This window comes from Neodiprion fabricii, chromosome 6, assembly GCF_021155785.1.
Source record: "Neodiprion fabricii isolate iyNeoFabr1 chromosome 6, iyNeoFabr1.1, whole genome shotgun sequence".
NCBI classification, from domain to species: Eukaryota; Metazoa; Arthropoda; class Insecta; order Hymenoptera; family Diprionidae; genus Neodiprion; species Neodiprion fabricii.
Genome location: NC_060244.1, coordinates 17,248,105 through 17,275,420, shown reverse-complemented (window position 1 = coordinate 17,275,420; position 27,316 = coordinate 17,248,105). Strand labels below are relative to the sequence as shown.

At 39.2% G+C, this 27,316-nt stretch overlaps 2 protein-coding genes and 1 long non-coding RNA gene across 8 annotated transcripts; 2 read left to right on the top strand and 1 right to left on the bottom strand.

Moving 5' to 3' along the window:
- Nucleotides 1-276: 276 nt before the first annotated feature.
- On the bottom strand, nt 277-4,563 carry LOC124184973. Of its 4 annotated transcripts, XM_046575258.1 has the most exons (5): nt 4,438-4,542; nt 3,429-3,554; nt 2,655-2,926; nt 1,789-2,075; nt 277-1,247 (listed from the first exon to the last, which is right to left on the bottom strand). In XM_046575258.1, exons 3-5 carry the CDS (start codon nt 2,809-2,811, stop codon nt 1,119-1,121), a joined length of 573 nt encoding a protein of 190 aa, XP_046431214.1. In that variant the 5' UTR covers nt 2,812-2,926; nt 3,429-3,554; nt 4,438-4,542; the 3' UTR covers nt 277-1,118. The 4 variants fall into 4 exon arrangements, with proteins under 4 accessions (XP_046431214.1, XP_046431213.1, XP_046431216.1 ...); XM_046575257.1 differs by lacking the exon at nt 3,429-3,554 and having other exon boundaries at nt 4,438-4,563; XM_046575260.1 differs by lacking the exons at nt 3,429-3,554; nt 4,438-4,542 and adding an exon at nt 4,394-4,411.
- LOC124184960 lies at nt 4,558-9,364 on the top strand. Of its 3 annotated transcripts, XM_046575237.1 has the most exons (5): nt 4,558-4,677; nt 4,788-5,066; nt 5,472-5,743; nt 6,223-6,369; nt 8,648-9,364. In XM_046575237.1, exons 2-5 carry the CDS (start codon nt 4,988-4,990, stop codon nt 8,915-8,917), a joined length of 768 nt encoding a protein of 255 aa, XP_046431193.1. In that variant the 5' UTR covers nt 4,558-4,677; nt 4,788-4,987; the 3' UTR covers nt 8,918-9,364. The 3 variants fall into 3 exon arrangements, with proteins under 3 accessions (XP_046431193.1, XP_046431195.1, XP_046431194.1); XM_046575239.1 differs by lacking the exons at nt 4,558-4,677; nt 8,648-9,364 and adding an exon at nt 7,259-8,024 and having other exon boundaries at nt 4,821-5,066; XM_046575238.1 differs by lacking the exons at nt 4,558-4,677; nt 8,648-9,364 and adding an exon at nt 7,252-8,024 and having other exon boundaries at nt 4,821-5,066.
- Nucleotides 9,365-13,581: 4,217 nt separating this feature from the next.
- LOC124185000 lies at nt 13,582-14,816 on the top strand. The gene is made up of 3 exons (XR_006871311.1): nt 13,582-13,687; nt 14,080-14,192; nt 14,768-14,816. It is a non-coding gene; the product is annotated as an uncharacterized LOC124185000 (long non-coding RNA).
- Nucleotides 14,817-27,316: the final 12,500 nt, after the last annotated feature.

The following is a 27,316-nucleotide window of genomic DNA, read 5'->3' as shown; positions in this document are numbered from 1 at the left end:
GTAATTCTCAGTCGATTTAAACAACGTTTCGATCGATCAAAAAAATTGAAATTGCTTAAAAAAAAGTCCATAGTGGGCCTCGTCTTGCAATGTTTGGAAAAGAAAATATAATTTTCCAGAATTTTGTGAGAATATCAAAAGAGATCCTTTTCAAAATCACTCTCAATATTTATAAATGAGTAACCAGTTGAATAAAAAATCTGAAAATATGTGCGGTACTATTTCCGAGTTGGGAGAAGGGCAGAAAAAATGTTTCAACAAAATCAAAAACGGTGAGGGTCAGACTTTGGTTGGGTTCGCATGGAATCCCGTTCCACTCGTCAACATGTGAGTAACTATCGTTATACGAAGGACCGAGTTGCGACACTGAAAGACTCAATATTCATAAAAAGTGCTTGTGCGAGCCTAGCAGTGCTTATATTAATTAAATATGAATTCCTGAACACGTTGGACCACCAGTCGTGCACTGCGGGGAGTTCCCACTTCGAAATAAACCAGGTGTTGAACGTATATAGATATTCGTGGTAAATATCTGTAAACCAGCAAGCCAGGTATACATCTCCATAGTCGATGTGATGTAACTTATGGGATTGGGGTAATGGGGAAACGTATTCGGTATTATGACCGCCTCGTCTTGTTAGAAGATTTCATTTCATTTTTTCTAACGTGACGTATAAAAAGGTATTTTTGAAGGGCACTTTTCGTTAGATATCAGCGCGTTTAACACACGGAAATAAAGATTCCGTCAAAGTTATTCTACGATATTTTCTGTTGTAGCTGGTTCCAGTCGATTCCGGATGTGATTCTGTAAACCTTTTTATAACGTCCAGCAGCTCAAAAAGCTTTGAATCAACATTTCGTTTAAAATCCTCAAGACGAATTCCATCTACTTTATGATACGGAAAAATTTCACAGTATATTCTGTTGGAGATTATTTGGTATAGCTATTTTCTATCATGAAACATTTATTCAGACGAAATTTTTATTAACGCTGCAATACGATTGCCTAGAACTAAATGTTTCCGTGTCACATTGACTACGAATATTGGTTTCTAATAGTAATTGACGATTGAAAAATGTAATAATAAAACGTACACTCGCGAAATGAAATACATGGTTCAATTATACAGCGCGTAGCCTTCCGACAGCATAATCATCCCTTCGTACAATCTTTCGGTGTTGAAATCGTTCTCCATCGGATCTTGAAAAGCTGATCTCTTGGGCCGTTTCACCGCAGTTTGCAGTCCCTGGAACAAAATACTGAAATTAAAAACAGAATCGATACATCGATGCTTCCATTCGAATTGGTTTTAAATTGTCAAAAATTATATTACGTTCTACTTGACGGTAGCTCAATCTATCTTGGTGACTATTTTCTGCAAAAATATTGGAATAGATCCTAAAATTATTTCTAGGATTTTCTGCGAATTTTTAAATAAATTGGAACACTTCGTGCAGTTTTGTACAAGAAATTGTTTTCGCACAAAATTGTAAACATTTATAGTTTCTCATAAAAACTTGTATTTTCGTGACGATTTGCATTGTTTCAGTAAAAAATCTAAAAAACACTCCAATTTTCAATGGAAATTAACAATTATTGATGAAAAACAAGGCATATTCACAATTTTACAATTTCTGTCAAAATTCGTAGTAATAGAAATTTTCACCAGGGTGACGATTATAATAATTCCATAAATAGGTGCTCGGTGTCACAATCTCTTCGTAAAATCAGATAACAGAATGAATTTTTAACCAGCCATCCTCAATTAAAATCGAGCTTGATTGTACCTGCAGAAATATAACGTTTCCTTGCTGGGCGACTGCGGCATTTCTCCTTATGGCAGTGATGATAAGAGTCAAAAGGTACCCTCCGAACGCGAAGAAGGACAGGGCAGTGATAGCCAGCTGGAAGAACTTGGATATTTTCGAGTTTTTACTCCACCCGTCTTGCCAGTAGTCGTCGTGACGTCGAACACTTTTTGAATGCGGCCTCGTAAGAGGGAGCGCAACTGGCAGAATCGACGAGGAGCGTTCAGAATCGGTTTGCAGAGTCACGTTGTCCTCCTGCGACTGGTCTGAAACGCAACGAGTGATTTATGACGATTGGGACCCGTTGGGCAGACCCAATTTTTATTCAGAAATCAGAAGTTAAGAAACGAGAAAAATCCGTTTGAAAAATCCCCGGTAATGTTGTTTGCGTCAATAATAATTAACACGACCGAAACAATACACCCGCTATATGCATTGGAATCGCACAAGCTATGTATTCGTGTGACGTCAACAATTTGAGAAATGATTTGTCAATCAGAACGATCAAAATAATTAAACTCTGGCGTTTTGTGCGAGCTCAGTTTGCTCGCTGGTCTGATTCGTTAACAGACTGTTCACTAAAAATATGCAATAGGATCATCGAAATTCATTCATTTATGTTTGATGAATTGTCGGGAAAAAACTTGATCCCACACACTCTGAGGTCTATCTAAAAATGACGTGAGATAAGTGAAAATTAAGCATAACGTTTAATTTTCAGGATGATTACGATGACTTTCTTTCTTTAAATAGAAGGTTGAAATGTTGAAAACGGGTATAATTGTTCATATGCCTGCAAGATTGCACCAATCCCATTACGCCAAAAGAATAATAGAGAAACGAACCCTGGTCGATGGTGAACACTGATTTCATGTGGATCAATTTATCCATCGGCAGCTGACTCAGGCTTCGAACCTCGTTAAAGAATAGTTCTAAACCAACATCCGCCGTGGCCAAGGCACTCACCGCGCACCCAATTAGTATAAACAGTTTATTCCACATCGCTTATCACTTCTCTGATTTTTTTTTTTTTTCTCTTCTTGGGCAATCGGAGTTCAATCAGCGACCGGTCTCGATTTATTTTCTGTAATTAGTTCACGAGCTTTCCTGCACGACACTAAAACAGATTTGTACAGATTACGTGGATCGTATCGAATTTTTATCAAGTTCCAATAGAATATTGATATCAGGTAGGACGTAAAACCCAGTGTTGTTGTTGTTGTAAACAATATACAATGAAATCTCGAAATTCTGTTATCGGTAGAAAAAATCTGCCCACACTTTAACCGACTTAAACTGTGACATCGGTAAGATGAACGTTTGAATTTTAATGATATAATATAGTTGTAGATCAGGAAAATTCTAGGATTTTTACAATCTATATCCAATAGTGTAGACAATGAATAAAGAAGTCTTAGATGGGCACCAGCGTAAAACTCAATTGTAGCGGTATGCAGACCGCGACTTCGAAGCGAGGAGCTTAACTGTTAAATTCCAACTTGAAACGAGCGAAGCCGCAGATAGAATATGCATGCTCGGCAAAGCACGAAACAAGTAGACCAGGTAGACTGAAAAGAGACGAATACTGACGCGTGACGATGAGGTGATTACGTAATTACCCCTTGTGACTCCGTTAAAAATGAATCCCTGGCGGCGTATTTGCGTAGGACAAAAATTGTCCAATGGTAATAACGTCAACTTAGGCGGCCTGCTTCGAGAAAAATTTAACCGCACTTTTTCAGAACCTGCAATGCCAATTTTCAAAGAATACCTGAGTTTTGATAAAGCAATAGCTATTGTCACTCGGAAATTTCAAATTTGGACCGAACCGGTCAGATTATTGATCCGTAATCAAAGCGTGATCGCACTACTGCTTCGTGATGTTAATTTTAAAAACATATTAACCATCTAATTACATAAATCTAATCCATCACTTCTCATCTTGTTCGAATGTGAATCATTTTTTTTTCACTAATCGCTTGCAGTGGATTCTTTCTTCAGCCACTAGACTTTTGCTAAATTTATATCTACGTGCAAAAACCTATAGACGCAAATCAAAATTCTTTTCAGGCGACTTTTGAAGAATAAGCCCACAGTGTACATAGAAAGTAAACAATCCAAGTTACGGAAGAAAACGGTTTCGGAAATCTTAAAAAAAAAAAACAAAATAATAATAATATATATGTTACATCTAAACGTTCTTTGTTCCAATTTACTGTTTTTGATTTTCACATACGAGGGGATAGATTTCTTAAATATAATCTAAACTCAGTCAGTTTTAGTTTCACGAGTCAAACCCTGGATTCATTATTGTTGTAATGCAGCAATTTCTTTCCGACCTGTACGACCGATGCATCGTTAACTCGAAGCTACAAACAGCGCGATCACTAGGTGTGTACTTGAAATCGAAAGAGGACAGGAAATGGGCGCAAGGCTACGCATCTGAAGCATAACTTATTCTTGGCTCGACTAAGAAAACGGCGGGCACTGAGTACAACAATCCGTGTATTCGTTCTCAGTGTGTATTTTATTGTTAGCAAAACGCAATCCCGTCCAAGCGATTCAAACGTAGGCTGCAACCCACGCGACAAAGATCAGTGATTTCGAGGTGATTTGCTTCTGACAAACCTTTCGTTACACTTAGAAAAAAACTATCACTCCCTGATAGATTCGACAATTTCATGTCCTTTCTATAAAATAAGCACCAACAAAAAACCGAGAAAATCGCACATCATCTGGCGAGGTTATTCTTTTTAAACTGCGTATAAATTCACGTCCGTGTTCCGAAGGGTCTGAATAGACTGTGTAGGTACATGGGAATTAGGTAAAATTAGCTACAGGTTCACATCTGTTAGAAAGAAGTTAGCGGTGAGTATGATTGTTACGTGACTATCAGCGTGAAACTCAATTTCCGCGGTGTGTGGACCGCGACTTAGAGGCGAGAATTGTTTAACTGTTAAACTAAGTCTCGAAACAAGTTACGAGAAACTGGAGACGACACGCATGCTCGTTAATTCGCGAAGGAAGTAGACCAGGTAAAATGGACAAAGGTGGATACCGCATGATAATCACGACGCGCAACAATGAGGTGATGTTGTAATCGTCACTCGTGATTCCGTTAGCAGTGAAGACCCCGAGGTGAAAACTGCAGTATCGAAGAAATTGTCTTGTCGCGAGGATGTCCGCAAATGCGATGCTTCTCCTTGGCCTCGGTCTTCTGTCTTTTGCCCACGCTTATGCAGCAGTGCAACGTCCAGGTGAGTGGACAACAATTTCTTGCAGAGCCCACACGTGGAGAGAAATTTCGAATCGTAGTTCACACCTCACAGCACTCAACTACATGTGTTCATTATTAATAATTACCGAAAATTTTGTCAATCTAGGTAGAGAGTGAAAATGAGTGTTACGGTAGACGGCTATAAAAAATTGAATATGTTTTACTGCACTTTTAGATTAGATTTTAGATATTGTGATGGTCTGATGTTGATGCAACAACCAATTGAAGGTCTTATTGAATTTAAGTTGCGGTATAATACAACTGTAATTACATTTTGCTCGAACTTTCTAGTAACTATACAATTGAATTTTTTCCTAGTGTGTAATCATAGCAAGCAGTCGAGTCACCGTAGAATGAGCAATTAAGAACTTTGGGAACTTTTCAGGGGTTTTGGATACGATTAAATCGGGTTTGGAATATGCTAGCAGCTACATTGACATTGCTAAGGATATAGCTGACCTTGTCGCTACAAGCTTGGGACACGAGAAACGAAATCGTGGTGATAATGGAAGTGATCAACCCAGCGAGAACTTTGCGGGAAAAAAAAAATATTTTGGAAACCAAGGTCTGGTGGCTGCTTTTTTCAAGCTTCTTGGTCTTGATCCGACCAAGATCAACGCCATCGCCGTTAACAGCGCAATCTTTCTGGCTCAAATGGTTCGTTTCGTTCTGGATATTTTCGGGCAGTTAGTCTTCTTCTTTTAAAGCACTTGCTGATTGGTTTTTTTTTTGTTCATGTTCGGTAAAGAATACACAAGCCAATACGTGCCGGAGGTTGTAGATCTTAAAGATACCTGAAATGTAGATTTGGAAAGAAAGGTTTTGTAAACCTTCCGAAGGTTCTCAATAATTAAAATTCCGAATCATTCAATGTTCAAAAAACACATGCAGCCTCACTCCGCGTGAATGCCTTACATAAATTATTCGTCGTCAATTTGAATCATCGGGAATTTCTACCCTGTGAAAATTCGAATCGGTCAAAACTATGTAAAGTTGGGAATTCCAACGCGCGTTCAAAATTTTAATTCAGATCAAGATCAGGAACTGATGCAAACTTGAGACGACACCTTTTTTTCTGACCATTTCGTGATCATCTGGTGAATAATTGTTCAAACAATACAACGTGGGTCTCGCAGATTAGTACTGCCTTCAACTTGAAGTCAAAACTCGATCGATCGAGAGGAATGGACTTGAAATTAGAAGAGGATCAAGATCCACTGACAGAGGATGGTAATTGGATCCGAGGTCCGATGCGGCTTATTCTTGATTCGACGAACGAAAGGGTGAGCATTGTATAGTTTGTGTACTTGTGGACGAATCCACCACAAGGAGTCGGCCGCTGAAGCAATCATTGTGTCACCCCTTATGGTAGTCAATTTGTAATCATTGTAATCGCGTTGAAATCATGAAAACTTCTGCAATCTAGAAATAATTTTTTAGTAATGTATTCATTTGCCATCATATAGTAGTCATTTTGATTACAGTAATCATGAAATCTTTAAAACTTTGACCTTAATTATACGAAATTTGAAAATCATACCAGTCAGATAGAGTCGTATTCGTTGTTCGTCAGCAAAATGATATCATGTAATGCCACGTAACTTGTCTATAGTCATACGTGTATAGTCAAATTGTAATCCTTAGAATAGGAAACCTTTCGGTAATCATAAAAATTTTATGCGATCTCTGTAGTCTGCAATCATTGTGTCACTTTCTGAGCGGCTGACCCCTCAATTCTCTGACTTTTGGCCAGTTCTTTAGAATCCAACTTCCGAACTGATTGAAAAGTTGTGTTCATGCTCCTTGAACACCCTCGATCTACAGATCCTCTTTAAATCATTTGTTTCGCGAACTTTTTTTATCAGTACCATATGTACTACAACATTGCATCATCAACTTTGGTCTCGGACTTGAGTATCTTTTGAAAATAATGCCTCTTTCCAGATTTTATCATCGCCTTTATTTTTATTTTTTTGACGTGCTTTCACTTACGATTAGTTCACTCCGAGGACCCTTTTAATCGATATTTTGACTTCACGAGTGACCTTTCGTAACATTGGTGTCATAAGTGCGATCTTTCACTGACGAGTTTTGATTAAAATTACATTCAAAAATATGCAACAATAATTTTAATAGCAACAGATCTTAACAAAAGTATTTCGAAGCCTACAGAGTCTTGTAAAACGGGTACTAGAAGTCAAAACTATAGAACGATTCCGACTCCAGGTCGAAGGATCTCTCGGACTACAGAAACGTTTTTTTTTTTTCAAACCATCACCCGAGGTCTGATGTCATTCAAAAGGGAAGCAACATTTTCCCAGTTTTTCGTCGAATAAAGCTGATATTCTCTTCAATGGGATCATATTAAAATTCAATTCACGGTCATGGTGCAGAAGATGATTTCGAAATCTAGGAGCGTGACGAAAAACTCCTGAAGGATGGAAATCAAAGTACACCGCGAGCCGCAGAGAATGTATAACCTAGAGCTATCCAACATCTCTTTCAATTTCGGTGATAACTTTTCTCGTATTGTAAATGGTTACGAAAGAATTTCGAATAATATGGAGAACGACAGATTACTTTAACTTCAGAAGTTGGATCACAGAAACGAATGAACGAAGTTTCTCATGATAAGATTCGGATTACTAACTAACAGTGTAAAGAAAAGTACTTAAGATGGTACTATTAAGTGGGCTATTTACGAATAATAATTCAAAATGATTAGTCGTCTCGATAATTACGGTTCGTGATTTAAAAACGTTAGTCGGTCATGCTTTACCATATTCTTAAGGCTAGGGTAGAGATCAAATAACTAAATTCAAATTTATCAATTCATTGAGAGATCCTGAATTACAGGACCATTCGAGGCTCGCAGCCTCTTCGTCACTGCGTGAATTGGGCGGATCCGAATTCTTGAAGAAGCGAAGTTATATGCGTACCAAATATCGCGGAGCAAAATTTTTCAAAAATTCTTCACTTTTAAAAGCATTGAAATAGAAGTTTGGAAAAAATAAAAATGTTTTTGTATACGGACACTGTAGAATAAAAAAATAAGAAAACGAATTGGCCGAATCAAAAATGGTCGGGTCAAAAACTTGATGGCTTCATTCAGAATGCCCCATATATGAGATGGGGAAAGGTCGAAAAAACCTGTGTTTTTTTAGTTCCCTGAGGATCTACTTTCAAGAGGATTCATTTTAAGGCCTGAAATTTTTTTGATTTTCATATTATGTAATGTACACTATGATATGCTATCCAAGTTACAGTCAAATCGAAAATTTCAACCTAAAAAACTGGCTGGAATTTGGTGGATCCGCCCATATAATTCGTTTGATGTTCTTGAATTTACCTGTTTTACTTGAAAACGAAAACGGCAATACAGAGTTTGAATTCTGTCGATTAGTGAAAAGGAAGTGTCAGGGAAATGTAAATTAGCATAAATAAGTATGCATAAAATATGACATTATTCCAAATTACATTCCCGTCACAGTTCCTTGGCTATTCCGCATGCTCCATTTTCGTTCGATGACGAAGTCAAGTCATCCGTATCCAATCTTCCAGATCCAACGTCTCGTCGCCCAAGCTAAGGACGAAAACTTGCCGAAGCACCTCGTCGATCGCATAGACGGACTTGACACGGATTGTGTTCGTCTTTTCGTCTGCAAGGCTGCGCCGGTTATTTGGGCTGCCCAAAATTCCCTGCGTGGAAAAGGAAACGGAAGTAAGAAATGGGACATGACTTCGTGGCTCCCTTCCAGACTAGAGTTTCAGGAAAATGGAGACAAGTGCGAAGAAAATCACACAGCTTGTCGATTGTTCCCAGAATCGTAGGTTTTTTACACGCTACACGTTGCCTAAGAACATTGTATTGTATATTGTACATGGAATGAGAAATATATGTATATATATAGATCCGCTCTTTAACGGTTAACGGTCAAGTTAACGATGTATAGTATTTCTGAATATATCTCAAACTCTGGATATTTTTAAGCGATGTGAATACGTAGAATTTTATGATTGCTCAATTTCAGTTTAGTGAATTCGCTGTTTCCTGCAGGCAGTTTACGAGGATGGAATATTGCATCATCGTTGGTTTTTTATAAATATTCACATTAACAGATGAAAATGTAAGTTTAAGACAAATGCATAAAATATCCAAAAATCTGGATACGGCTTTTAAAGATTGAAACGAAAACTGGTCCGTTGCTTAAGGAGGGACTCTAAGGTGGAGGTTGTTTTTTCACCTCATATTCTAGAATTTTTTTTCTAAAAATCTTTAACGAGTTTGGGATTCGGGTTTTCGTGGTCAATTATATAGAATTTGGACTATCTTTCGGAATTGTTTTTTTTTTCACAATATTACGAAATCGCGACTGCAGACATAATAGCATAGAAGTGTCTATGGTCCAAACTATAATCATGTCGATATTTCAGAAATTCGGAATTTCACATAACTTTAAAGTCGAAGTATCACTTTTTCACAAAGTTTTTACTACATTCTTATCCCGTAAACGTTAACCGAAGAACATAAAGACAGATACCCCTGGGTGAATTCTTGTGACCAGTTTTCGGCGGGCAAGTGGGCCCAGGCGGGCCTGGGAGCGTAGGTGGGTTCTGCTCTATCGACTCTACCTAACGGGCTCGTACCGACATTCGTAGCAGCCAAAGAAGTGTCGGTATAAAAACTTGAGATTCAGTCGGGACAACGTAAGTACCTAAGACTCCTTGTCAACTGCGACTTAGAAATGTCGATCAGCTCGATCATTCCCGTGAGAAGGAGCGTTACCGCGTCCACCGCCAACCACCCTCAACTACCTCCGAGCACCTCCAACCACCGTCAACCGCCTCCGACCACCTTCGTCCTCCACGTCCTCCTGGTCCCCCTCCTCCTCCTCCTCCTCAACTCCCTCGTCGTCCTCGACTACCTCCGAACACCTTCAACCACTTCCAAACACCTCCTATCACCTCAAAACACCTCCTACTATCTCCGTCCACCTTCCACAACCCCATGCTACCGCCTACCACCTCCTACCACCCCTAACCACCTACTATTTCCTACCATTTCCGAACACCTCCAACCATCTCCGACCACCTTAGTCCTCCTCAACCGACTCGTCCCCCCCTCCCCCCCCCCCGTCGTCTTCCATCTTGTCCTCGTTCTCCTCGATCTCCTCCGATCACGGCAAACCACCTGCAAACACCTCCTACGTTGACTGAAGAATATAAAGACAGTTGCTCTAATGGGCTTTGGCGTGAAAACCGAAAATCGTCGTGCTCTTGCGCCCCCTGATATCATGTTCCAACGGTGAATTGAGAACTTATTACAGAACATCAGAAAGTTACCGATTTTAACATGATGCTGGCTGCATTCACCTTCCCAGTAACAGTCTTCGCAATGGTAAGCCAAAGCCAGTACTTAGCCTGTGTGTACTTACCGGCTTGTCGGCGATACAAGAAATTGATAATGAGAACAAATTTCTTCAAAAATTCGTAGCAAAACAGTGATTTAATAAAAGTATAGGTTCCCGAGAAAATAATGTATACACAGATCACGAATGATAATAGACCAGATGTAATGATGATGCAGAGACCAAAAAGTATATGATAAATAAAAGGATATAGGTATGTATATGCGGTCCATGTACGATATTGATAAATATGATCCATTTACGATTGATATGTGATGCATACTATAAATTTTATAATTTTCCAGGAGGCAAACTGGATTATATACAATAATAAGGTACAATATGTGAATAGAAGAATTATTCGTTTCGCAATGGGAATCTATACGATTATAAGCGCTCGACGTATCCAATAACATTAATATTCATAATTATTCCAACAACATTTCATTTGCTCTCCCGGTCTTGAATTTTCGTAGACATAGAATCGAAACACTGTTTTAGCTAGTCGCAAGTATCTACGTTGGGTAGCGAAGTGGAATTCTTTTTCGAAATGTGTTCGTATGGAATAAAATTCAGAGTAAGTGTAATACTTCACGGATGCGCTAATTTTGATCGGGATGAAATAGATGCTCCCTATATGAGACAGAATTTAACGCAGTGACCTGATTTAAAGACCTGAAAAGATGATTGCCAGCGGTTTTTTTTTGTAGGAAGAGATAGAACAAAGGTTCTTGAAACTTCGAGTGTATTTGAACACACATTTGGAAGGTACCAGCAAAAATTTTTATCATTCAACTATCACAGAACGGTAGCATTATTAGCTGACGCGTTAACTGAAGAATATATCTTTAGTCAACGGCTGACCATGGAAGGGTTTAGCAGCTTGAGTCTGAAATCGACAGGAGAGATAAATTGTGTATTTCTTGTCTGAAACGTGAAAACTAAAATTATTATACATCATATCATACATCGTACATCATACATCATACATCATATCATGCATAGAATTAAAGTTTGAAACCAAAGTTTGGATGGCGGATGTTCGGATATTCAGAAAGTGACGTCACTCGAATTTGTTTTTCTCTTGACGTCATCGATCTATAGTAATCAAAAATCAGCTAGCCGAATTCCTCAGTCTGGAAACAACCGCGCAGTAGAGCGGACGGATGAGAGTCGCGCTCCGCAAATTTCGAGTACCGGGTTCTCAACCTCTCGGATCCCGCGCTTCGGGTCCGCTACGTATTTCGAGTACCGGGTTCTCAACCTCCTGGATCCTGAGCTCCAGGTCCGCTACCTGGTGATACTTGACTTCCAAGACAAGCGATCCGTAGTTTCTGCGCTCCAGGTTCGGTATCTGGTGGAACTCGACTTCCAGGACAAGCCCTCCATGGTTCCTACGTTCCATGTCCACTACCTGGTGAAACTTGAATTCCAGGAAAAGCGTTCCACGGTTCCTGCGCTCCAGGTACGCGACCGGGTAAAACTCGACTTCCAGGACAAGCGTTCCATGGTTCCTGCGTTCCAGGTACGCTACCTGGTGAAACTCGACTTCAGGATAAGCGCTCTGTAGTTCTGGCTCTCCAGGTCCTTAACCTGGTGACTTTTGACTTTAAGGACTAATTTTCAAGTTTACAAGTTTGATTATTGAGAACGTCATGTTTTGTACTATAAAACCAATATGCATGCTTCAGATAATATTTTGCATCCGAAAAAAACGGAACGACCAGGATCAACAAATTGCAATTGGTGAGTAGTTGGCATAGTATACATAGGAATACATGACAATAACGTAATTCAATTAGAGCTAAAATTGCTGTGCGTCATGTTTCAAATTTATTAGCACTTAGCTGATTGTCTGTGGTACTTTTTGACGAAATTTATTATCATAAAATAATGATACGTTGTACTTACATGCATATGTAAACGGGATTTGTAACATTATATAGGTTATTAGCTGACCCGTCAACTGAAGAATGTATCTTTAGTCAACGGCTGACCATGGAAGGGTTTAGCAGCTTGAGTCTGGAATCGGCAGGAGAGATGAAGTGTGTATTTCTTGTACGAAATGTGGAAACTAAAATCATTATACATCATATAATATCATCAAACATCATACATCATACATCGTACATCATACATCATACATCATACATCATCATACATAGTACTAAAGGTCGAAACCAAAGTTTGGATGTCGGATGTTCAGAAAGTGACGTCACCAATCTAAAATCGGCTAGCCGAATTCCTCAGTCGGGTAACAACCGCGCAGTAGGGCGGACGGTTGAGAGTCGCGCTCCGCAAATTTCGAGTACCGGGTTCTCAACCTCTCGGATCCCGCGCTTCGGGTCCGCTACGCGGTGAAACTTGACTTCCAGGATAAGCGCTCCGTGGTTCCTGGTTCATGTTTACAATAAATCATTTGAATTCGTTTTTCGCGCAAGCCCAAATTCAGTAGCTATGAATGAGCTTATACAATTTGTTATAATATTAAATAATTACCTATTCAATTACTCGATTATATTAATCCTTATACAATATTTTCTATGTGTTCTTGTAATGAAAATATTTATTACTATTCAACGAACAACCTGAGGTGGTTATCGGTGGTTGTTCGAGGTGGTTGAAGGTGGTCGGAGGTGGACGAGGAGGAGGACGAGAATGACTAGGATTTCTGCTCGGTGAGTTTAACATTTTTATAATATTTAATGGCAATTGCAATTACATTCTATCTAAAACTTTTCAAACTTGCCATGTTCAGAATAAATTACTTCAATTCAGTTTTCACGCGAGCACATATTCAGCAGCTATGAATAATCTTATACAATCTATTATGTTATCAATTAATTAATTAATATTCTTATAATATTTAATGGCAATTGTAATTATGTGGTATCTAAAATCTTTCGAACTTGTCATGTTTACAATAAATTATATCAATTCATTTTTCGAGTAAACATGAATTCGGTAGCTATAAATGCGCTGATGAAATTTATTATATTATTGCTTAATTGATTCAGTATAAAAATCCTGACATAATATTTTTGATGTGTTCTCATACTGAAAATATTTATTACTATTCCAGGTATGACCCAAGGTGGTTGGCGGTGGTTGAAGGTGGTAGGAGGTGGACAAGGACGGGGACGTGGAAGACATGGAGAACAAGGTGGACGAGGAGGACGAGGATTTGTGCTCGGTGAGTTTTAACATTTTTATAATATTCGATGGCAATTGTAATTATATTATATCTAAAATTTTTCGAACTTGTCATCTTCACAATAAATTATTCCAGTTCATTTTTCGCGCGAGCACAAATTCAGTATTTATCGATGCGCTCATGATATTTCTATAATTTTTGATAATTTTATCATAATCTTGTTGATAGAATGTGTCAGTGAAAAAATCATATCAGTACGTACACAACATTCTCAAGGTGTTCTGATTTTTATTTGTTCCAACACGCTAGTGAAATTTCTGTGATGTTTCATAATTTTTTCATGATCCTCGTAGAATGTGTCAATAAAAAAAAATTATGTCACTCCTTCAACAATATTTTTCTTGTGTTCTGATACTGAAATTATTGATCAGTATTGGACGTATGACCAGAGGTGGTTAGCGGTGGTCGTTGGAGGTTGTTGGCAGTAGTTGCGGTGATGAAGGTGCACAAGGAAAAGCACGACGATTACGAGGACTTGTGCACTGTGAGTGTAACATTTGTATGATATTTGATGGAGTAGGAGTAGGAGTAGGATCAGGAGTGGGAGATGGAGTAGAATCAGGAGTAGAATCAGAAGTAGGAGTGAGAGTAGAAGTGAAAGAAGGAGTAGTAGGAGTTAAAGTGGAAGTAAGAGTAGCAGTAGTAGGAGATGGAGTAGATATAGGAGTTAAAATTAAAAGTAGGAGATGGAGTAGGCATAGGAATAGAAGTAGGAAGTAGGAGTAGCAGTAAAAGTAGGATCAGGAGTAGCATTGTGAGTAGAGTAGGAGTAGAAGTAGGATCTGGAGTCATAGTAGGAGTGTGAATAAAAGGGTAGGAGCGTTAAAGGGTGAAAGGGTGGGATGGGGTGAGGTGGGGTGGGGCGGGGTAGGGTCAGGTCGCGTATTAAATAATAAATCAATATTTAATGACAATTGCAATCATGTGGCATCAAAAATTCGGTAGCTATAAATCCGCTAATGGAATGTATTATATTATTGATTTATTAATTAATTCTTTTGATTCTCACATAATACTTTCAATTTGCTCTCATACTGAAAATGTTCATTACTATTCCAGGTATGACCCGAGGTGGTTATCGGTGGTTGTTGGAGGTGGTTGACGGTGGTTGAAGGTGGTCGGAGGTGGAGGACGAGGATTTGTGCTCGGTGAGTTTAGCATCATTATAATATTTGATGAAGTAGGATCAGGATCGAGAGTAGGAGTGGGAGTAGTATCAGGGAAAGAAGTAGTATCAGGAGTAGAAGTAGAAGTAGGATCAGGAGTAGGTGTAGAAATAGGAGTGGTAGTAGTAATAGAGGCATGGTGCGGGGGGGGGGGGGGGGGAGGGTAGGGTGACAAAGAAGAAAAACCAAATAGAAAATAGTAATAGCCCTTTGCCGCAGCATAGATCCATACAAGATTCCAAGGTAGGCATCTTAGATTTACGAGCAAAGTCTGATTAGTATTTTGTCAATCTTGTTGGACCTATGAGATACGTTTCTAACCAGACGAAAATATATTGAAAATTTACAGTATTTGACAACAGTGATACCTTATCACATGGACACTGGCCCACTTAATAATCAAGCATTACAAGTCCTCATTAAGAGTAAGTTTTACAAGTTCTTGGTAACAGTACCAACAATTACTTAATAACTTCATTCGAAATTAATAATATGTTTTTGTTTTCAGTATTAAAGGCTATTGATGAGGATAGTCCAACGGTTCCCACATTATTAACGGACTACATATTGAAAGGTGGGTTGATTTCTTTCACCTTGTCTTGAATCCGTGCGAGTTAAACACTTGTATATTTCACGGTCCCGTTATTATCATGAGGTTGAAGTTCGTAATGTTATTCAGGCGATGAATTTTTAGAAAAACTTGGAATACAACTTCAGGATTGTCTGAAAATAAGTAAACCGTAATAAACCAAATTGTAATCATATCAAGTTATCAGTAACAAGCAATTGCGGGTAAAATATTAGCTTACTTTTGTAAGTATTTATGAATATAGCCTCTATGAATATTCATTGTTGGTATATAAGGTCTGGCAACGTACCTACCTTCTGTAAGAGATGTTGAAGATTTTCAACATAATTATGTTTCAGTTCTGTGCCCCACCTTGTGCTCCACTAGTATATATCTTCCGACGTGACATCGCTGTGCTACGTATAAAGAAGAAAAGATTTATTAAGATGCAAATTGCTCCTCTCTTCTTGCCATTGTGCTTTCAGCCATTGTTGTGCTGTGTGTTTAAAATTTAGGACAGTATATGTATGATATAGAATAACAGGTACAGCTACGAATATAGCAATACAATAAATCTTATAGAAATGAGCTCTCACTGAGATTTCTCTGTATTTATAACTCGACGCGAGAAGGCAAAAATCAATGTAATGCCATCTGTAAGGTAATTGGACTCGTATTTGCACTACGAGAACTCGTTGGGCATTTTGCGGTGAAATTTTAAAAATTGTTGTACAAGAAATTAAACAACTATAAAAATGGATAAAAAATATTATCTCTAATAGTGAATGTAGCTAATAAAGCTTTAACCGTATATTGATTATGTTAATGATCTATGGTGACAAGATCGGAATTAGATAAGCTCTCTCAATACTTTTTTCTAGTCTATTAATTTATATCATGTATATGTAAATGTATATTTCTTCAGTTTATATAATCACTGCACTAGGATTACCCTTGCCACGTTTTATGGTGCGCTTGTGTAATTTGTGTATTATTAACCTTACGTTTTACTCTATTTGCGACAAGTTGTGAGTGTTTCTAATTTCTTGGCGATTATTTATGTACATGTATGTGTATATATGTATATGTATACTTATGCATGTGTATATACATATATACACATGTTTAAAACTAGATTTTTGCAATAAACACAGAGGTTTTAGTATATTCTCATACGGATTTCTGTGTATGGGTATACTTGAACTAAAATATCCTCATCTCTAATACGGAGTTGTTCGTAATTCGCATTTGTTCTTGTAACCCAATGTCCTACTTACGATGGCAAAAATCGAGATCCAACTTAACTGAGTCTCAAAGCCCTGTTCACATAAAAGCAGCTATTTGATAGAAATTATAGTTTATAGTTTACACAGCCCATTGCATGATATTTCATTTTGAATACATATGTTTCAATGTGTTTAGGAATAATTTATCAAATATACAGAGGTCATGTGCAAATAATAAATGAATTCGACCGCAGTTTGATGTATTCATTAGAGCTTTAACAATGAATTTAAACTTTGTTACTTCTTTTACTTTATTATGGATAATCAAAAACATTTCCGACTATTCGTGATGTGGAAGCATAGGGATTAAACCAAATGTAGCAAAAGATTAGAAACAGTGTATGTAGAGTACGGGTATTTTTCTAACAATGCAAACACGTGCCGCCAGCTTAGTTTTGACATATCTAGAATACCACGCCTTGCGAATTAGCTTTCCACACAGAGATGAATAATGAATTTTAAGGACTGCATTACCGTTGTTGAATACTCTATGTCTCATGGAAAAAGAAAATTTGTAACGATAAATTCGATGCACCGGATCATCGTCGACTTTAACTTTTGAAATGTCCTACCATTTCCGAACACCTCCAACCATCCTATTTACCTATGTTACTAGATTAGCTATGAAATGAAAGGAGAAGAATTATTCATTTCGAAATGGGATTCTATTCGACACGCGCTCGATGTATCCCATAACATTAATATTCAGAATTATTCCAACAACTTTTCATTTGCTCTCTCGATCTTGAATTTTCGTAGGCATATAATCGAAACGCTGTTCTAGCTAGTCGAGAGTGAAGCATCTACGTTGGGTAGAGAAGCAGAATTGTTTTTCGAAAAGCATTCGGATGGAAAAAAATTCAGAGTAACTGTAATACATCACGGATGCGCTAATTTTGAACGAGATAAAATGGATGCTTCGTATATGAAACAGTATTTGAAGCAGCGTAGTGATTTAAAGACCTAAAAAGGTGATAGGGAGAGAACGAACGAAGCTTCTTAACACTTCGAGTGTATTTTAACACACATTTGAAAGGTACGAGCATAATTTTTCATCATCCAACTGTCGCAGAACGGCAGCGTTATTAGCTGACCCGTTAACTGAAGGATATATCTTCAGTCAACGGCTGACCATCGAAGGGCCTGGCCGCTTGAGTATGGAATCGGCAGGAGAGATAAAGTGGGTATTTCTTGTATGAAATGTGAATACTAAAATCATTATACATCATATCATATCATCATACATCATACATCATGATACCAAGTATTACGGTTCGAAACCAAAGTTTGAATTTTCGGATGTTCGGAAAGTGACGTCACCAATCTAAAATCGGCTAGCCGAGTTCCTCAGTCGAGTAACAACCGCGCAGTAGGGCGGACGGTTGAGAGTCGCGCTCCGCAAATTTCGAGTACCGGGTTCTCAACCTCCCGGATCCCGCGCTTCGGGTCCGCTACGCGGTGAAACTCGACTTCCAGGATAAGCGCTCCGTGGTTCCTGGTTCATGTTTACAATAAATTATTTCAATTCGTTTCTCTCGCAAGCCGAAATTCAGTAGCTGTCGGTGCGCTAATAAAACTTCTCGACTTCCGGGATAAGCGCTCCGTGGTTCCTGATTCATGTTTACAATAAATTATTTCAATTCGTTTTCCGCGCAAGCCGAAATTCAGTAGCTGTCGGTGCGCTAATAAAACTTCTCGACTTCCAGGATAAGCGCTCCGTGGTTCCTGGTTCACGTTTACAATAAATTATTTCAATTCGTTTTTCGCGCAAGCCAAAATTCAGTAGCTGTCGGTGCGCTAACAAAATTTCTCGACTTCCAGAAAAGCGCTCCGTGGTTCCTGGTTCACGTTGACAATAAATCATTTCAATTCGTTTTTCGCGCAAGCCAAAATTCAGTAGCTGTCGGTGCGCTAATAAAATTTCTCGACTTCCAGGATAAGCGCTCCGTGGTTCCTGGTTTACGTTTACAATAAATTATTTCAATTCGTTTTTCGCGCAAGCCAAAATTCAGTAGCTGTCGGTGCGCTAATAAAATTTCTCGACTTCCAGGATAAGCGCTCCGTGGTTCCTGGTTCACGTTTACAATAAATTATTTCAATTCGTTTTTCGCGCAAGCCAAAATTCAGTAGCTGTCGGTGCGCTAACAAAATTTCTCGACTTCCAGAAAAGCGCTCCGTGGTTCCTGGTTCACGTTGACAATAAATCATTTCAATTCGTTTTTCGCGCAAGCCAAAATTCAGTAGCTGTCGGTGCGCTAATAAAATTTCTCGACTTCCAGGATAAGCGCTCCGTGGTTCCTGGTTCACGTTTACAATAAATTATTTCAATTCGTTTTTCGCGCAAGCCAAAATTCAGTAGCTGTCGGTGCGCTAACAAAATTTCTCGACTTCCAGAAAAGCGCTCCGTGGTTCCTGGTTCACGTTGACAATAAATCATTTCAATTCGTTTTTCGCGCAAGCCGAAATTCAGTAGCTGTCGGTGCGCTAATAAAATTTCTCGACTTCCAGGATAAGCGCTCCGTGGTTCCTGGTTCACGTTTACAATAAATTATTTCAATGCGTTTTTCGCGCAAGCCAAAATTCAGTAGCTGTCGGTGCGCTAATAAAATTTCTCGACTTCCAGGATAAGCGCTCCGTGGTTCCTGGTTTACGTTTACAATAAATTATTTCAATTCGTTTTTCGCGCAAGCCAAAATTCAGTAGCTGTCGGTGCGCTAATAAAATTTCTCAACTTCCGGGATAAGCGCTCCGTGGTTCCTGGTTCATGTTTACAATAAATTATTCCAATTCGTTCTCGCGCAAGCCAAAATTCAGTAGCTGTCGGTGCGCTAATAAAATTTTTCGACTTCCAGAAAAGCGCTCCGTGGTTTCTGGTTCACGTTTACAATAAATTATTTCAATTCGTTTTTCGCGCAACCCCAAATTCAGTAGCCGTCGATGCGTTAATAAAATTTCTATAACTTTACAATCTTCTCATAATCTTTTTGGTAAAATATGTCGATAAAAAAATCATATCAAACCTTACACATTATTTTTGATTTGTTCTCACGCTGAAAATATTTATTAGTATTCGAGGTATAACCTGAGGTGGTTGAAGGTGGTCGGAAGTGGACGAGGAGGAGGACGAGGAGGACGAGGATTTGTGCTGGGTGAGTAAAACACTTTTATAATATTTGATGGCAATTGTAATTATATTTCATCTGAAATATTACAAACTTGTCACGTTTACAATAAATTATTTCAATTCATTTCTCGTGCAAGCACATATTCAGTAGCTATGAATAATCTTATACAATTTATTATATTATTAATTAATTAATTATCATTCTTATAATATTTAATAGCAATTGTAGTTATATTTCATCTGAAATATTACAAACTTGTCACGTTTACAATAAATTATTTCAATTCATTTTTCGTGCAAGCACATATTCAGTAGCTATGAATAATTTTGTACACTTTATTATATTATTAATTAATTGATTAATTACAATAATTCTTACACAATATTTTTGATGTGTTCCTATACTAAAAATATTCATTACCATTCCAGGTATTACCCGAGGTGGTCGGAGGTGGACGAGGAGGAGGACGAGCTGGACGAGGAGGAGGACCAGGTGGACGAGGAGGAGGCGGGGTGGGTCGTGGGAGAGGACCTCTCCTCTCCTCAGAGGAGGGGAGGGGGAAGGGGTGGGAAGGGGGAGAGGTGGAAGGGGAGGGGGAAGGGAAGGGAAGGGAAGGGATGGGAAGGGACGGGGCGGGGAGGGGAGGGAGGCGGGAAGGGGAGGGAGGGAGGGCGGGAGGCCGGGAGGGAGGGCACGGGGGGGGGGGGGTGTACTGCTCTATTAACTGTAACGGGCTTGCATCTACATCCGTCCTCTACTCTCTCCCTCCACCCTCCCTCCCTCCCTCCCACCCACCCGCCCGCCCCCCTCCCGCCCCCTCCCGCCCCCTCCCCGCACCCGCCCCTCCCCGCCCCTTCCCCCTTCCCGCCCACCACTTCCCCTTCCCGCCTTTCCCCCTCCCCGCCCGCCACTGCCCCTTTCCTACCCCTCCCCCTCCACTCCTCTGAGGAGAGGAGAGGTCCTCTCCCACGACCCACCCCGCCTCCTCCTCGTCCACCTGGTCCTCCTCCTCGTCCAGCTCGTCCTCCTCCTCGTCCACCTCCGACCACCTCGGGTAATACCTGGAATAGTAATGAATATTTTTAGTATAGGAACACATCAAAAATATTGTGTAACGATTATTGTAATTAATCAATTAATTAATAATATAATGAATTGTACGAGATTATTCATAGCTACTGAATATATGCTTGCACGAAAAATGAATTGAAATAATTCATTGTAAACGTGACAAGTTTGTAATATTTCAGATGAAATATAATTACAATTGCCATTAAATATTATGAGAATATTAATTTAATAATTAATAAGATAATAAATTGTATAAGATTATTCATAGCTATTGAATATGTGCTTGCACGAAAAATAAATTGAAACAATCTATTGTAAACGTGACAAGTTTGCAATATTTCAGATGAAATATAATTACAATTGCCATCAAATATTATAAAAGTGTTCTACTCACCCAGCACAAATCCTCGTCCACCTCGTCCTCCTCCTCGTCCACCTCCGACCACCTTCAACCACCTCAGGTTATACCTTGAATAGTAATAAATATTTTCAGTATAAGAACACATCGAAAATATTGTGTAAGGATTAATATAATTGAGTAATTGATTAATTAATTAATTACTAATATAATAAATTGTATAGGCTTATTCATAGCTACTTAATTTGTGCTTGCGCGAAAAATGAATTGAAATAATTTATCGTAAACGTGAACCAGGAACCACGGAGCGCTTTCCTGGAAGTCGAGAAATTTTATTAGCCCACCGACAGCTACTGAATTTTGGCTTGCGCGAAAACGAATTGAAATAATTTATCGCAAACGTGAACCAGGAACCACGGAGCGCTTTCCTGGAAGTCGAGAAATTTTATTAGCGCACCGACAGCTACTGAATTTTGGGTTGCGCGAAAAACGAATTGAAATAATTTATTGCAAACGTGAACCAGGAACCACGGAGCGCTTTCCTGGAAGTCGAGAAATTTTGTTAGCGCACCGACAGCTACTGAATTTTGGCTTGCGCGAAAAACGAATTGAAATAATTTATTGTAAACGTGAACCAGGAACCACGGAGTGCTTTCCTGGAAGTCGAGAAATTTTGTTAGCGCACCGACAGCTACTGAATTTTGGCTTGCGCGAAAAACGAACTGAAATAATTCATTGTAAACGTGAACCAGGAATCACGGAGCGCTTTCCTGGAAGTCGAGAAATTTTGTTAGCGCACCGACAGCTACTGAATTTTGGCTTGCGCGAAAAACGAATTGAAATAATTTATTGCAAACGTGAACCAGGAACCACGGAGCGCTTTCCTGGAAGTCGAGAAATTTTATTAGCCCACCGACAGCTACTGAATTTTGGCTTGCGCGAAAACGAATTGAAATAATTTATTGTAAACGTGAACCAGGAATCACGGAGCGCTTTCCTGGAAGTCGGAAATTTTGTTAGCGCACCGACAGCTACTGAATTTTGGCTTGCGCGAAAAACGAATTGAAATAATTTATCGCAAACGTGAACCAGGAACCACGGAGCGCTTTCCTGGAAGTCGAGAAATTTTATTAGCGCACCGACAGCTACTGAATTTTGGCTTGCGCGAAAAACGAATTGAAATAATTTATTGCAAACGTGAACCAGGAACCACGGAGCGCTTTCCTGGAAGTCGAGAAATTTTGTTAGCGCACCGACAGCTACTGAATTTTGGCTTGCGCGAAAAACGAATTGAAATAATTTATTGCAAACGTGAACCAGGAACCACGGAGCGCTTATCCTGGAAGTCGAGAAATTTTGTTAGCGCACCGACAGCTACTGAATTTTGGCTTGCGCGAAAAACGAATCGAAATAATTTATTGCAAACGTGAACCAGGAACCACGGAGCGCTTTCCTGGAAGTCGAGAAATTTTATTAGCCCACCGACAGCTACTGAATTTTGGCTTGCGCGAAAACGAATTGAAATAATTTATTGTAAACGTGAACCAGGAATCACGGAGCGCTTTCCTGGAAGTCGAGAAATTTTGTTAGCGCACCGACAGCTACTGAATTTTGGCTTACGCGAAAAATGAATTGAAATAATCTATTGTAAACGTGAACCAGGAACCACGGAGCGCTTATCCTGGAAGTCGAGAAATTTTATTAGCGCACCGACAGCTACTGAATTTTGGCTTGCGCGAAAAACGAATTGAAATAATTTATTGCAAACGTGAACCAGGAACCACGGAGCGCTTTCCTGGAAGTCGAGAAATTTTGTTAGCGCACCGACAGCTACTGAATTTTGGCTTACGCGAAAAATGAATTGAAATAATCTATTGTAAACGTGAACCAGGAACCACGGAGCGCTTATCCTGGAAGTCGAGAAATTTTATTAGCGCACCGACAGCTACTGAATTTTGGCTTGCGCGAAAAACGAATTGAAATAATTTATTGCAAACGTGAACCAGGAACCACGGAGCGCTTTCCTGGAAGTCGAGAAATTTTGTTAGCGCACCGACAGCTACTGAATTTTGGCTTGCGCGAAAAACGAATTGAAATAATTTATTGTAAACGTGAACCAGGAACCACGGAGTGCTTTCCTGGAAGTCGAGAAATTTTGTTAGCGCACCGACAGCTACTGAATTTTGGCTTGCGCGAAAAACGAACTGAAATAATTCATTGTAAACGTGAACCAGGAATCACGGAGCGCTTTCCTGGAAGTCGAGAAATTTTGTTAGCGCACCGACAGCTACTGAATTTTGGCTTGCGCGAAAAACGAATTGAAATAATTTATTGCAAACGTGAACCAGGAACCACGGAGCGCTTTCCTGGAAGTCGAGAAATTTTATTAGCCCACCGACAGCTACTGAATTTTGGCTTGCGCGAAAACGAATTGAAATAATTTATTGTAAACGTGAACCAGGAATCACGGAGCGCTTTCCTGGAAGTCGGAAATTTTGTTAGCGCACCGACAGCTACTGAATTTTGGCTTGCGCGAAAAACGAATTGAAATAATTTATTGCAAACGTGAACCAGGAACCACGGAGCGCTTTCCTGGAAGTCGAGAAATTTTATTAGCCCACCGACAGCTACTGAATTTTGGCTTGCGCGAAAACGAATTGAATTAATTTATTGTAAACGTGAACCAGGAATCACGGAGCGCTTTCCTGGAAGTCGAGAAATTTTGTTAGCGCACCGACAGCTACTGAATTTTGGCTTGCGCGAAAAACGAATTGAAATAATTTATCGCAAACGTGAACCAGGAACCACGGAGCGCTTTCCTGGAAGTCGAGAAATTTTATTAGCGCACCGACAGCTACTGAATTTTGGCTTGCGCGAAAAACGAATTGAAATAATTTATTGCAAACGTGAACCAGGAACCACGGAGCGCTTTCCTGGAAGTCGAGAAATTTTGTTAGCGCACCGACAGCTACTGAATTTTGGCTTGCGCGAAAAACGAATTGAAATAATTTATTGTAAACGTGAACCAGGAACCACGGAGCGCTTATCCTGGAAGTCGAGAAATTTTATTAGCGGACTGACAGCTACTGAATTTTGGCTTGCGCGAAAAACGAATCGAAATAATTTATTGCAAACGTGAACCAGGAACCACGGAGCGCTTTCCTGGAAGTCGAGAAATTTTATTAGCCCACCGACAGCTACTGAATTTTGGCTTGCGCGAAAACGAATTGAAATAATTTATTGTAAACGTGAACCAGGAATCACGGAGCGCTTTCCTGGAAGTCGAGAAATTTTGTTAGCGCACCGACAGCTACTGAATTTTGGCTTACGCGAAAAATGAATTGAAATAATCTATTGTAAACGTGAACCAGGAACCACGGAGCGCTTATCCTGGAAGTCGAGAAATTTTATTAGCGCACCGACAGCTACTGAATTTTGGCTTGCGCGAAAAACGAATTGAAATAATTTATTGCAAACGTGAACCAGGAACCACGGAGCGCTTTCCTGGAAGTCGAGAAATTTTGTTAGCGCACCGACAGCTACTGAATTTTGGCTTGCGCGAAAAACGAATTGAAATAATTTATTGCAAACGTGAACCAGGAACCACGGAGCGCTTTCCTGGAAGTCGAGAAATTTTGTTAGCGCACCGACAGCTACTGAATTTTGGCTTGCGCGAAAAATGAATTGAAATAATTTATTGTAAACGTGAACCAGGAACCACGGAGCGCTTATCCTGGAAGTCGAGTTTCACCGCGTAGCGGACCCGAAGCGCGGGATCCGAGAGGTTGAGAACCCGGTACTCGAAATTTGCGGAGCGCGACTCTCAACCGTCCGCTCTACTGCGCGGTTGTTACCCGACTGAGGAACTTGGCTAGCCGATTTTAGATTGGTGACGTCACTTTCCGAACATCCGAAAATTCAAACTTTGATTTCGAACTGTAATACTAGGTATGATGATGTATGATGTATGATGTATGATGTATGATGTACGGTGTATGATGTATGGTGTATGATGATATGATATGATGTATAATGATGTTAGTTTTCACATTTCATACAAGAAATATGCACCTTATCTCTCCTGCCGATTCCAGACTCAAGCGGCCAGGCCCTTCGATGGTCAGCCGTTGACTGAAGATATATTCTTCAGTGAACGGGTCGGCTAATAACGCTGCCGTTGTGCGACAGTTGGATGATGAAAAATTTCGCTCGTATTTTTCAAACGTGTGTCAAAATACACTCTAAATACACACCTTTCTAGGTTTTTAAATTTAAATTTCAACCATTACGCTGCTCCAAATACTGTCTTATATACGAAGCATCCATTTCATCTCGTTCAAAATTAGCGCATACGTGATGTATTACAATTACTCTGAATTTTTATCCATCCGAATACTTTTTGAAAAACAATTCTGCTCCTCCACACAACGCAGATACTTCACTTGCTACCAGCTAAAACAGTGTTTCGAAAATGTTATGGAATACATCGTGCGCGTGTCGAATAGAATAACATTTAGAAATGAATAATCTTCCCTATTTCACAATATAGCCGTATTATTGTAGATAATCTAGTTTGTCTCCGGAAAATTATAAAATTTATAGTATGCATCACGTATTAATCGTAAACGGATCATATGTATCAATATCGTACATGCACCGCATATACATATATACTTTTTGGTCTCTGTATCATTATTAAATCTGATCTATCATTATTCATGATCCATGTATACATTCTTTTCTCGGTCACCTATACTTTAATTAAATCACTGTTTTGCTACGATTTTCGGAAGGAATTTATTCTAATAGTAGGGGAGCCCAAGAGGGGATTTTGGGTATCATTCAAGCGCGACAGAACAATATAAGGGAGGAAACCTTGCACCCTGTTATGAACGACCACCATATATGAACCCCTAATATACAAGGGTGCGTCTAGGGTAGCCAATCAGATTAGTAAAAAAAAATCGATCCTCAAATTAATTCGAGCTCGTCAGATTAATAGAAGGTAAGTTAATTACATGGAAAAAAGCGTCAATTTCAATATTCTGACGATATGATCATGATATAACAAAATAAGCGAGTAATTAGTTTGCAAAAAAAAAAACGTCACCTGGAAGTATTCGAGCGCGGTTATTTTTTTTTTAATTTGAAGGAAATCATGTAAAAATTACGGATATAATATAATCTGACGGTTTCTACAACGTAAAAAAGCTAAAATTATTGATAAAGTGAGGTACGTGCAAGTGCTGAGAACTATGTATTTCCCACTCCGCGCCTCTCTCCCCTTCTCACTCTTTCTCTATTTCTCACTCTCTCGCACCGTCCCCCCACTACTTTCTGCGCCCATGATGCCATCTCAGTTGATGGCTAGTCGTACATTTAACATGTATTCCCTATCCGTAGTTAGAGTAGTTACAGTGAGCATTTTATTTAATAACAGCCATATTTTTCTTAGGATTGTTTTCAAAAACTGAGAATTATTAATTGAGGATATAACAAGTAATTTTTTTCAAAAAAAAAAAAAAACATAAACAAGCAGTATTTATTTTTTTGTAAATAATTTTTAAAGTTGGTGACTTGCGATGATTCACGTGAGTGGAAGTAAGTGAACGATAGTCGGTAAAGAAAGACAGCACTAGTGAGTGAGAAAGAAAACAATAGCCATTGACTATTGGTGTCCTTTACATGTCACGGTACTACCTTAAGCTGTCAGAACAATGAAATTCCTCCACATAATTATCAGATTATAGGTTAGCACAACAAGGATATCGAGCTAAACTGTCTGCATATAAATCTGATGAGCTTGAGTATTTCAAGGTCACTATTTTTTTTTTACATTTTCAAAAATCGGCTGTGAGTTCTGACTGCATTCAAATCGTCAGTCTTTTGAATAGGATACCTTTTAGAGGTCACTTAACATTCCCCCTGAATATCTGATGAGCTTGAATAACTTTTTTTTTTTTCATTTTCTACCCCTTCGTGCTGCCACCCCCGACTTGTAAGCCGGCAGATTAATACTTCTCTGTTACCGGAA

What these genes read in the sequence shown, in the direction of transcription:
- LOC124184973 (XM_046575257.1), bottom strand. Translation starts at nt 2,811, where the DNA reads ATGTGGAATAAACTGTTTATACTAATTGGGTGCGCGGTGAGTGCCTTG. An exon ending in AGTGTTCACCATCGACCAGG is followed by an intron (nt 2,076 to 2,654) that starts GTTCGTTTCTCT and finishes GTTGCGTTTCAG; the next exon opens with ACCAGTCGCAGGAGGACAAC. An exon ending in GAAACGTTATATTTCTGCAG is followed by an intron (nt 1,248 to 1,788) that starts GTACAATCAAGC and finishes ATTTTGTTCCAG; the next exon opens with GGACTGCAAACTGCGGTGAA.
- LOC124184960 (XM_046575237.1), top strand. Translation starts at nt 4,988, where the DNA reads ATGTCCGCAAATGCGATGCTTCTCCTTGGCCTCGGTCTTCTGTCTTTT. An exon ending in TGCAGCAGTGCAACGTCCAG is followed by an intron (nt 5,067 to 5,471) that starts GTGAGTGGACAA and finishes GGAACTTTTCAG; the next exon opens with GGGTTTTGGATACGATTAAA. An exon ending in TTGATTCGACGAACGAAAGG is followed by an intron (nt 6,370 to 8,647) that starts GTGAGCATTGTA and finishes CCAATCTTCCAG; the next exon opens with ATCCAACGTCTCGTCGCCCA.